The sequence below is a fragment of the Triticum aestivum genome, chromosome 4B, assembly GCF_018294505.1.
Source record: "Triticum aestivum cultivar Chinese Spring chromosome 4B, IWGSC CS RefSeq v2.1, whole genome shotgun sequence".
NCBI lineage: Eukaryota > Viridiplantae > Streptophyta > Magnoliopsida > Poales > Poaceae > Triticum > Triticum aestivum.
This window is the reverse complement of record NC_057804.1, coordinates 533,525,991-533,538,051: the sequence shown is the minus strand read 5'-3', so window position 1 is coordinate 533,538,051 and position 12,061 is coordinate 533,525,991. Positions and strand designations below refer to the sequence as shown.

At 46.9% G+C, this 12,061-nt stretch overlaps 1 protein-coding gene across 1 annotated transcript; it reads left to right on the top strand.

The window, feature by feature from the left end:
* Nucleotides 1-6,771: 6,771 nt before the first annotated feature.
* Nucleotides 6,772-11,472, top strand: LOC123093130 (CASP-like protein 2U2). The gene is made up of 3 exons (XM_044515042.1): nucleotides 6,772-7,109; nucleotides 8,753-8,885; nucleotides 10,916-11,472. Exons 1-3 carry the CDS (start codon nucleotides 6,865-6,867, stop codon nucleotides 11,156-11,158), a joined length of 621 nt encoding a protein of 206 aa, XP_044370977.1. The 5' UTR covers nucleotides 6,772-6,864; the 3' UTR covers nucleotides 11,159-11,472.
* Nucleotides 11,473-12,061: the final 589 nt, after the last annotated feature.

The window sequence follows — 12,061 nt, the reverse complement described above, 5'->3', positions numbered from 1 at the left end:
CTTTCTTGATTGCGTTGGCTCGATGAAGGCTAGTTGATTGCTCCCCCATACTCCACTATGGGTGAGTCACTCTTCGTCACACCTTCACAAGTCCATTGTCACCACAATGGACGACAAGCTACAAGCATGATTTCTTCATGATGCTCCACTTGAACTTGCACAACACAACCTTGATTTGATGTCACCCTCCATGGGTTGTATGTGATCTTCCTCTTGACGCAAGCCCATGGAAGCAAACCTAACCCCACATAGAACTCTCATAAAGACCATGGGTTAGTACACAAAGCGCAATGGACAATGCTTACCAAACCATGAGATCACTTGATCCCACTCGGTGTATCTTCTATGCTTTGTGTGAAATCTTCTCTCTTCACAAAGATGATGTCTTGAAGATACGCATGAATGTCCACACAATCTTCTTCTTCAAGACATGCTAGCAATTAGCTCAACACTCACTAGACCAATCTTTGAATAGATCCTTGGATACCACCTTGGTCAATACATAAACTCCTTGAAACAAACAAATGGACTTCAAGAAAAGCCCATGGACAAATCCTACGAATATAACTCAATGCAACCATTAGTCCATATAGATTGTCATCAATTACGAAAACCAAACATGGGGGCACTGCATGTTCTTTCAGCGGGTCGTCTTCATCCCCCACCTCATGAGAGGCCTAGGGTTCCCGTTGCACCCTGTCGTGTGCGAGATCATGTTTTACTTCCTCCACCTGCCTCCTTCATCATGGTCTGCGAGGCCTTCCTCCGCATTGAGCCACACTTTGGACTATGGCTGAAGATCTTCGGCGTCAAGCCGAAGTCCAGCGGCTCCGAGCTCACAAAGGGCGGAGGTGCTATGATAAGCAAGAACCAGAAGGTTGGATGGTTCAAAGGTACATTCATAGATACCATCAAGGAGTGGTAGTGTGAATGGGTTTACATCACCGAGCCATTCGCCGCCAGCCAGGATGAGGTCCCGGCGTTCTCGGCTGGGCCCTCGAAGAAGCCAGTGTCCTGGAAGAAGAAGGGCATGGACTAGGGGAACCCTGAGGAGGTAACGATGCTGCTCCAGAAGATTGATTTCTGGGCAGACAAGAAGGACCTCCAGCTGGTGGATGTGGTGAACGCCATGCTCTATCACCGCATCCTACCACTCCAAGCTTAGGAAACCCTGATGTGGGTACATAAGCCCGTGGACGAGGTACCCTCAACCACTTCTTCCGCTCCACCTCGGCTAGGATGTGGATGCTACTGTTCAAACTGTTCGAGGACGGATTCTCGGCCGAAGGGAGCGACCGTGCCTTCAAAGCCGGCCATGACGCCCGTGAGGTAACTCTAAGTGCACAATTTTAAGAAGGTGAATCCTCCAAAGGGCAGGGAAGGCCTCCGAACAAGGGAGACCTCGGTCACCTGATCCGAGAAGACCCATGCCTCTTCCACCCACGAGGACGACGTGGAAGAGGACACAGGGGGAAATCCTTCCCTTAAGGGGAAGAGGGCAGCGTTCGAGGGCGCCAAGGAAGAAGCACGGCCTAAAGGCCTAAAGAGGCCGCGTAAGGCCTCCGCCGATCCCGCCAGCAAGCCAACCCCACTGGAGCAGGATAACTTCTCTGACGAGTTGGACAGGGACCTCCTCGAGATGGGGAGAGAGAAGTCGATGCCTCGGATGTAAGCGATCTCAAACTGATTTGGATTCAGAAACTTGTTCCTTGAATGAAACTTACAAAGGCGGTTCTGCATCCCGCCAAGGGCACACCTTAGCGGCGACACCTCGGGCAAGTTTCCACCAACAGACAGCGGGTTGCCCGAGCCTGCCAAGACCCCCTAGCTCTTAAGGGGCTGGGGGAAGCATCTCCCGGTCTGGCCCCTCCTGTGAAAACAACGGGGGCCGAGGTGCCGGTTACCATGGCCGAGGCTGGTACCTTGGCCACATAGGACTAAGGGGAGGCAATCTCCAAGGTCCACAAGGAAGGGCTGAGCCAGACAACAACTCAACCCGAACTATCTTCTACGCCAACGCCAATGCCGGAGACCCTCGTTCCCAGCACCTCGGTGGTGGGCATAGAGGTTGTGTCGCCCCGCATCCCACCCTAGAGCGGGCCACTGCGGTATGGGCGGAAGATATGGAGACAGCCTTAACAGACTCCTCCATCGTAGAAGAGTAATGTGCCCTGATCGACACGACACTGTATGGCTTCCAGTCCACAAAGGCCGGAATGCGCGAGGTCTTCAAAGGCATCGTCAAGAGCTTGGAGGTATATCTCCTTGCATTAATAGCACCCTTTAGTATTAGAATTCCTTTTGTTTGAAGACTTATATCGTGGCGTAGCACTTATAAGAGCGTAGCTAGCCAGTAGTCCCCGAGCCTGAAGCAAGTTTAAAGAATCTAGCTTTGGGATCGAAGTATATTATCATAACGCGCTGAATAGTAGCCCCCAAGACCCTGGATGGTCTTCGAAAAAGGATGGGTGATGTCTGCTAAAACTACGTCGGTATTTCCCGAAAGAGGAAGGGATGATGCAGTATAGCGATGGTAGGTATTTCCCTTAGTGACGAGACCAAGGTTATCGAACCAGTAGGAGAACCTCCTCATACCACGTAAACAACACCTGCACACAAATAACAAATACTTGCAACCCGACGTGTTAAAGGGGTTGTCAATCCATTTCGGGTACGGCGCCTCAAGATAGGCAAATAATGTGAGGTAGAAGTGGTAGATAGGATAAATAGATCGCAAAACAAATAAATTGCAGCAAGGTATTTTTGTATTTTTGGTTTAATAGATCGGAAAATAAATGCAAAGTAAAATAGATCGCAAAGGCAAATATGATGAAAAGAGACCCGGGGGCCGTAGGTTTCACTAGTGGCTTCTCTCGAGAAAAATAGCAAACGGTGGGAAAACAATTACTATTGGGCAATTGCTAAAACTTCAAATAATCATGACGATATCCAGGCAATGATCATTATATATTTATATAGGCATCACGTCCAAGGTTAGTAGAGCGACTCTTGCCTGTATCTACTACTATTACTCTACACATCGACCGCTATCCAGCATGCATCTAGTGTATTAAGTTCATGGAAAAATGGAGTAATGCAATAAGAACGATGACATGATGTAGACAAGATCTGTTTATCTATTGCTTAGATATAGATCCCATCTTGTTATCCTTAGTAGCAACGATACATACCTGTTGGTTCCCCTTCTGTCACTGGGATCAAGCACCGTAAGATCGAATCCACTACAAAGCACATTTTCCGATTGCAAGATAAATAGATCAAGTTGGCCAAACAAAACCCAAATATCGGAGAAGAAATATGAGGCTATAAGCAATCATGCATATAAGAGATCAAAGAAGACTCAAATAACTTTCATGGATAAAAACATAGATCTGATCATAAACTCAAAGTTCACCGGATCCCAACAAACACACCGCAAAAAGGCTTACATCATATGGATCTCCAAGAGACCATTGTATTGATAATCAAGAGAGAGAGAGGAAGCCATCTAGCTACTAACTACGAACCTGTAGGTCTACAAAGAACTACTCATGCATCATCGGAGAGGCACCAATGGAAGTGGTGAATCCCTCTGTGATGGTGTCTAGATTGGATCTGGTGGTTCTGGACTCTGTGGCGGCTGTAATTGATTTTCGTCGACTCCCCTAGGGTTTCTGGAATATTGGGGTATTTATAGAGCAAAGAGGCAGTTCAGGGGGCACCCGAGGTGGGCATAACTCACCAGGGCGCGCCTGGGCCTCCTGGCGCGCCCTGGTGGGTGCTGCTCCCCTCGACCCACCCCCCAGGTGCTTCCTTGGCCCACTGGATGTATTCTGGCCCAAAAAATCCTCCAGGAGTTTCACTGCTTTTGGACTCTATTTGATATTGATTTCCTACGATGTAAAAAACATGTAGAAAATAACAACTGGCACTGGGCACTATGTCAATAGGTTAGTACCAAAAATGATATAAAATGACTATAAAATGATTGTAAAACATCCAAGAATGATAATATAACAACATGGAACAATCAAAAATTATAGATACGTTGGAGACGTATCGGCATCCCCAAGCTTAATTCCTGCTCGTCCTTGAGTAGGTAAATGATAAAAACAATTTTTTTGATGTGGAATGCTGTCTAACATGTTCATCACATTTATTTTCTTTATAGCCTGGACATATAGACTTTTATATGATTCAAAGCAATAGTCTAGTTTTGACATAAAGACTTTAATACTCAAGCATACCAACAAGCAACCATGTCTTTCAAAATATCAACACTAAAGCAAGTTATCCCTAGCCCATTATGCTCAATCATTGATCCATTCATGAAACACACTCGAATATTAGCTACACCCAATGATCAAATACGATCATAGTGCCCCTTAGTTGATGATATAAAGTTGCTTGTAAATGTATATAAAACATCCAAGATTGAAAATATAAATAACATCGAACAATAAAAAATTATAGATACATTGGAGACGTATCTAGCATCCCCAAGCTTAATTCCTGCTCGTCCTCGAGTAGGTAAATGATAAAAACAAATTTTTTGATGTGAAATGCTACCTAACATATTCATCATATATTCTTTTCTTTGTAGCATGGACATTTGGACTTGAATGATTCAAAGCAATAGTCTATAATTTGACATGGAAACATCAATACTCAAGCATATCAACAAGCAACTATGTCTTTCAAAATATCAATGCTAAAGAAAGTTATTCTGAGCCCATTATGCTCAATCATTGATCCATTCATGAAACACACTCAAATATTAACTACACCCAATGCACAAGTATGACAATAGTGTTCCCTAGTTGGTGCTTTATAAGAGAAGATGGTGACTCAACATAAAAATAAATAGATAGACCCTTCGCAGAGGGAAGCAGAGATTTGTAGAGGTGCCAGAGCTCATAGCTTAAGGGGGTTTCCCCCCTTCTGTGGCTCCCTCTTCCCCTCCTCCAACATATATATACTTGAGGTATTGGCACCTTTTGGATATACAAGTTTTGGAGCCTCCTCTAGTTCTGTAGTCTAGTTCTGGTTGTTTCAATTAGAGCTAGATCTAGTTCCTCTAATCCTCATAATTATAAGCCAAGTATGGTTCTAATCTCCTCCCTCTGATTCTCTAGCGACGATTAGCTTCGGGCGGCGAAGCGCTGCCGGAACATGAAGACAGTATGCTTGCAATCTATGGAGAGATTGTGCTTTCGATTCTCCGTTCGAGGGATTGTTCGTGGCCGGTTCACGGGATCGTTCATCTATGGTTCGAGGGACTTCAAGAACGATCTACACCGACTCTTATTCCGCTGCAACTCGGAGTTGGTAACGATCCGATCCAAATCTCATCTTCATAGTTTTCCTATGTGTTCCTAGGGCCTGCAACTCGGAGTTGGTAATGATCCGATCCAAATCTCATCTTCATAGTATTCCTGTGTGTTCCTAGGGCGATTTTTTTTGTTTCCTACTACGCTTCCTAACACGGTCGTCCCAAACACGCATGCATCTCCAGCGATGTCTCGCGGTGGTGGCCCCCGGCCAGGAAGGTCTACACCGTTGCCTTAGTTGGCGGGATTAGCGGGCCACCCCGGCTACGCATACCTAGAGGAACCCACATCGGCCGCACAACTCGTCGCGATGGTCTGCGCCAATTGTCGTGTCACCCACACACTACAAGACTGCATCATCGCCGACCTCACCACGGGTGACGGAACCAACCTGGTCGACGTCGTCTCGGCCTCAGACGACGAGATCAACAATGGAGTGTGAATGGATACAAGCATAAGCAGGCGTCTGCCCCACGTGTATGAAACTTGTCTTCAGTCTCCGCAGGCGATATGCTGGAACTGCAACTTGTCATGTACTCGAGTACCTCTGACGATCGTCCTGGTTCGTGGGTTCCTCCTGTCATCGTCCTTCTTGATGCGACGCGAGGCGCCGCTTCTCTTAGTCAAGAAGGTATTTGGGCATGTCGCACTCACCTGACGGATAAGGTCTGCACCTTATCGGACCAAGGTGCTCACACCGCCTGTCGGTGACGACGATGGCGGTCTACAATACGTAGAACTACAGCGGGCTACGTGGGGTGGCGTGCACACGCATTGAATACATGGTCGACGGCATGGCTTTTCCGGCTGTGGTGAGAACCTCTTGCACATTTAGGCTGATCATAGTGGAGAGTAACTTAGACTAGTAACATACATATGTTACTAGTCTATGTTACTACCTTCATAGTGGGTAGTGTCATAGGTGTGGTAACATAGTTGCCTTCATTTATTACTTTGTAGACTCATTATGCATTGGAAACCGCTATGTGATGGTAACATATTATGTTACTCTATTTGCCTCTCTCCTCATTAACTACTTGCCACATCACCAATTTTGCTTATGTGGCATCTATGTTACTACCTATGTTAGGCTGGTCATAGTGGGGAGTAACTTAGACTAGTAACATACATATGTTACTAGTCTATGTTACTACCTTCATAATGGGTAGTGTCATAGGTGTGGTAACATAGTTGCCTTCATTTATTACTTTGTAGACTCATTATGCATTGAAAACCGCTATGTGATGGTAACATATTATGTTACTCTATTTGTCTCTCTCCTCATTAACTACTTGCCACATCATCATTTTTGCTTATGTGGCATTTATGTTACTACCTATGTTACTCCCACTATGACCAGCCTTACTCCCACTATGACCAGCCTTACCCTCCTCTGCTTCGTCTGCCTCTGCCCACTTTAAATACCTCCGCTCCCCGGCCCGTAGCGTAGTAGTACGCATCAGCCCTCCCTTCCCTGGCCTCAGTAGTTAGCCACTAGCCACTGAACACTACCAGGAGGGATCAGAAGGCTACCATGAGGCAAGGAGGGGGCGGAGGCGACGGGGTGAGCCCCGGCAATGTCCCGGTGTGCTACTACGGCGCGGGCGGGCGAGTCTCGGCCACCCTGGAGCGGCGGGTGCGCGCCGCCGAGGTGCTCCTGCGGTGCGCGGCGTGCGGCCTGGCCGTGCTCGCCGCCGCCCTCCTCGGCGCCGACCGCCAGTCCCGCACCTTCTTCTCCATCCAGAAGGTCGCCCGGTACACCGACATGCAGTCCCTCGTGTAAGCAACACCTATCTTAATTTCCTCTCAGTTAGTAGCATGCAGTAGTAGTAAATCAAATCAACCTGCTCTATCTGCATGCGGCCACTAAAAAATCCCCTCTCGGCCGTGCACGGCTCACTGTCTCACCAGTCACGGCTAGTCGCTGTCTCACTAGTCACGGCTCTCCGCCACTAAAAATTTCTCCTCTCGACTAGTCACGGCTCACTCAGGCTGTGAATCAGCGCAGCAGCAAAGAAGCGGATCTTCACAAAATTTCCATTTTTCCTTTTTGCACGAAAGTAGCCACTGGTACGGTACGGGTGTTCACATTGCGGCAGTGTTCCAGCGGTGCTATATGTCGCGGAACCATCGTTCACTCGCCGTCGCCGATGGGATCGATCGAGCGAGCCCATTATTCTAGCTAAGAATCTTTCTACTACTGGTTTTCACACAACGAGCATGTACCTCACCTTGTGGCGTTGAGTAGCCGGCCACGCACTAGCCACTCGGCCAATGTCCTAGTACGACTTCCTTTATGAGCTACTCATGCTCAGTTATAGTAATCTTCCTTCCCCACAGATGTTTTTCATAGAAATCTTCCTTAATTTGGCCGGGAAGCGATCAGATTAGCCACCAGCCCAACATAGTATCAGCAGTTTATCAGATAGTGCAACACGCAGGAGCAAATTAAACCATCGACGAGGACGATGTTACGGTGATAACGAGACGATTGACTGCAGGAGTAGCTAGCTGCTAGCAGAGCAACCACCACGACCAACTACCCAGAGACGAGACGAGACGTACGTCGTCACGGAGGAAACAAGCGCTTAAAGGCTATTTTATCCCCCTGTCGGGGCCAACGGCCCATCCCCCATATGTGCCGGTGCCAGCGCTGCCTCCCCGCCTCGCTGCGTGGCCGCACCGGGGAAGGCTCTGCCTGCATGCTTGTAGACGGGCAGGCAGACCTGGCCGCGAAACTCCATTGAAAATTAATGGCGCGTACGTACGCATGCCGGTGATGGCATCGCAGGGAGGTGAAACGGGTAGGAGGAGGAGAACGAACGACAAGTGTGTAAGTGTGCTCACAGTAGCAACCATCGTCGCACCCACCACGTGGTGCAGTGCAGTGCAGTGCTCAATGGTTACTTAGATCATTTATGGGGGCGCGTACACTGACCGCATGAACCTACCTACTTCCCCTCGCCTACCGGCGATCACGGAAGAGGCGCATCTACGATTTTACTGCATCTGAAACGGGTTTATTTTTACTGTGCCAATAATTCATGGTGTTCTTTTATCAGTGGAGAAAATTAGAAGTTTTGTTCAAAATGCGAGTGATACAGTGCTCCATGATCAGCGATTCAGGATGTTTGGCAGCCATTTATGGTCGGCATTGAAGCCATCAGATGTGTGTGTGCGCGTTTGCATCGCCCACTTCAAAAAACCTTCATTGTTTCTCTCCACATTTAACACCTCTAGCTCCACAAGCTAGCTAGCAGGACCATCCTCACTCACACTGGACCAACACATAATGTGCCAAGTAGTACAATTGAAAAGCTAACCCAGGACATCAAGGCTGTAACATGTACAAGTAATTCTGTAGGCCAACATTAAGTACCGCACACAGTGGTGGTGTGTTGATCACTTGTCTTTGGATGCAGGATCTTGGTGATAGCAAGTGGAATGGTCGCCTGTTACAGCCTGCTGCAGGGCGCGAGGTGCCTGGTGAGTATTATCAGGGGTGGCATCCTTCTCAACAGGCCCTTGGCATGGGCGATCTTCTCCTGTGATCAGGCAAGTTACTAGTGGTTGTTGTCGCCATCAGCCTTTCTTGTCATTTGTTTGCTTTCGTTACCATACATACATCATGTTTGTCTCCTTGCTTTCACTATCAGTGAGTGGCTTTCGGCTATCACGGGCGCATTTTAGGGGGGGGGGGGGGGGGGGGGGGGGGGGGGGGGGGGGGGGGGGGATGTGGTTGTCGCTCTTGACACTCAACAGAGGTCCTTCTGTGTGAATAATTAGATTATCACAAAATTCATGCATTTGCCAGATGAGTAAACTGCATGGATTTACTTACTGGCATGAGAACTTCTTTTTCTTTTGCTCTACAGCTGGAGAAAATCAGACTTATAACATTTACTGTCCATACTAACCATTCAGAGATAAAAAAAAGGGAAAGTTTTTTTTTGTTTGATAAAAAAAAGGGGAAAACTACTGCTTGAATTTTGCATTTATAGCATATGGGGCACTCCTCTGTTCCTAGAAATTATAGATTGGGCTATCGTCAGGTCACATCGATCTCGTCTAGCTGCTGCAGTACTGTTTGTATCATAACTTGTCCGTACATCTGGTCATATATCACAATCAACACATAGCCACATTTTGGTATGTTCCTTGCAAATTAATTGTCAAATCATTATGAGCAAAAACACACTTAATTGAGACCCCCAACGTCTGCGGTTGCTCGATCATTTTTTTCGATAAAGGGCACTTTACTAACTCAAAATGTAGCATCAAGAGGATACAAATCATGATGAGTGACACCCGGCCTTGCATAGCTAAGATGCACACACCATATTCAATGCCCACCCAGGGATGTGATGCATTTTGCAATGACCCTTTACTTATGTCCTTGTCATGGTTCCTAAAAAATGCACTACTCACTATAGAGATACAATAGTATTGATGGTGCAAGTATGAAATAAGATGTTGCCAAGAGAAAGTAGTGGCTGAACCCCACCTCGGTGCACCCATGCAAGAAAACATACCAAAACATTTCGAAAAAATCTGAAACTTTGTGGAAATGATTATCAATAAATGTTAGAGAGGCTTGTCAAGTTTGGTGATCAAATGACATTCTAGGAGAACTATACAAAAAAAACAAATTTACAAATTTTGTTTAAACAGTGCACGTACATTTTGAGTAATTTTTTCTTTTTTGTATAGAGCTCCTCGGATGTCATATGACCATGAAAATTTGCAAGCCTCTCTAACATTTGTTGATGATCATTCCTACAAAGTTTTAGGTTTTTTCAAAAGGTTTTGGTATGTTTTCTTGCATGGGTGCACCGTGGGTACACCAAGAGTGGGTGTAGAAAAACCACTCTCATTCGACAAAGGAATGGTCTCTCGCGGTCAAATGTGAGCATGTGCATCTGCTGTCTGGATTCAGCAAGCCCCGGGATGGACAGTACATGCTGGTATTAGTTGGGAGATCACAAGTTCAGCACCATCATAAACACCACATGGTGGTATTAATGTGAGGCCAAGCCCTGGGTTGTTCAGTTGCCTATTCATTCTACCATTGAACTCCCCCAACAAACATCGTGGTACTCTTGCACTGTTCATCCGGAGTAACCTGTTTTCAGTCTGCTACTAGGACGACGACCAGCTCCACGAGCTCGACACGATTGCTTCTACTACTGACACATACTCCCTCCATCCTTTGAAGAGTGTACTTTCAACTTTGTTGAAAAGTCAAACCTTTTTATGTTTGACCGTATTTATACAATAATGCACCAACATTTATGCCATCAAATTAGTAGCATTAGATTCATGATAAAATTTATTTTCATCATATTTGGTTTCATAAACATTGATATATTTTTGAACAAACTCGGTCAAACATTGAGATAGTTTGACCCTCCAACAAAGTTGGAAGTACACTCTTTAAAGGACGGAGGGAGTACACACAAAAATACTAAGTCCCTACCACTGCTGACCAATTTTTATATTTTGTTGATTTAAAATGTTTTTTGGACTTTGAGGGGGAAAAAGATAAAACTGTGAGTAAAGTCTGTAAAATGTAAGCTGTGCTGCAGGTGATGGCGTACGTGATAATCGGGGCGGTGGCGGTGGCCATGGAGGCGGCGCTGCTGGGGAAGACCGGGCAGGTGGAGTTCCAGTGGATGAAGACGTGCGAGCTATACCAGCGGTTCTGCACGCAGGCGGGGGGCGGCGTTGCGTGCGCCGTCGCCGCCAGCGCCACCATGGTCGGGATCGCCCTCGTCTCCGCCTTCAACCTCTTCCGCCTCTACGGCCACGGCAAGGGCAGCAGCAAGTGAAGCCAAAGCCCTCGCTGCGTGCATGCGTGCATGCATGGCCGGCCTCTTTTAGGTTTTAACGACACCGAATCCAAATCCAGTCCGGGGAGAGAACCGTACGTACGTAGCATATGTAGCTACCGTTGCTCTTTTTACTATAGTTTGTTTGATGTTGACACGCATGGTGTCAGTCAGCGTTAGCCATAAGAAGCTCTGTGGGACAAAAGCTAGACCGGTTTCTCTGTATATGATGTCAAGTGATCCACAAGGTGTTTGTAGACAGTAATACTGCTATGTGCGTAATAAAAGAGGAACAAGAAAGCGATGTAGTATCACTGTGGCCGGCCCAGTTAGGGGGTGCTTGCTCAGTTGCGCCGCTGCTGCTGTGCATGCCGATCTTTGCTGCTTGGTTGCGGTGGTAGTTTGGATGCCTTCACAAACATCGCATGTACAAATGCCAGAGCATTCGACACAAAAGGAGCACTTCCTACGGTTTAGTGATTAAAACGCTCTTATATTTTTTTTATGGTGGCAGTACATGTTTGAGGTGAGCCAGGTGAGCTTCTGATGGCCTCATGCACAGCGTTTCCGTAATGACCCCAGCTCCCCACCCCGAACACAGGTTACAGCTTTTATCGTACTTTGCTCTTCAAAGAGCAACTCTTTTCAAAATCTCAAAACGAAAGGTATGAGGCGGATGTCAGATTCTGAGGTAGCCAGAAGCCCGGCACGAATGAAAGGTTCGCTGGAGAACCACCCCCGTATTGCCGCCCGTCGCAAGCGCCATGGGCGAGTCACCCACAACACCGACTTGGCCGGCCCAATAGGGAGCACCATCAGTCCCAACAACGTTTTCTTGTCCGCAATAATCTTTCCTTTTTCTGTTTTTCTTTTTGCACCAGCTTTTTTTTGTTTCTTTCTCAG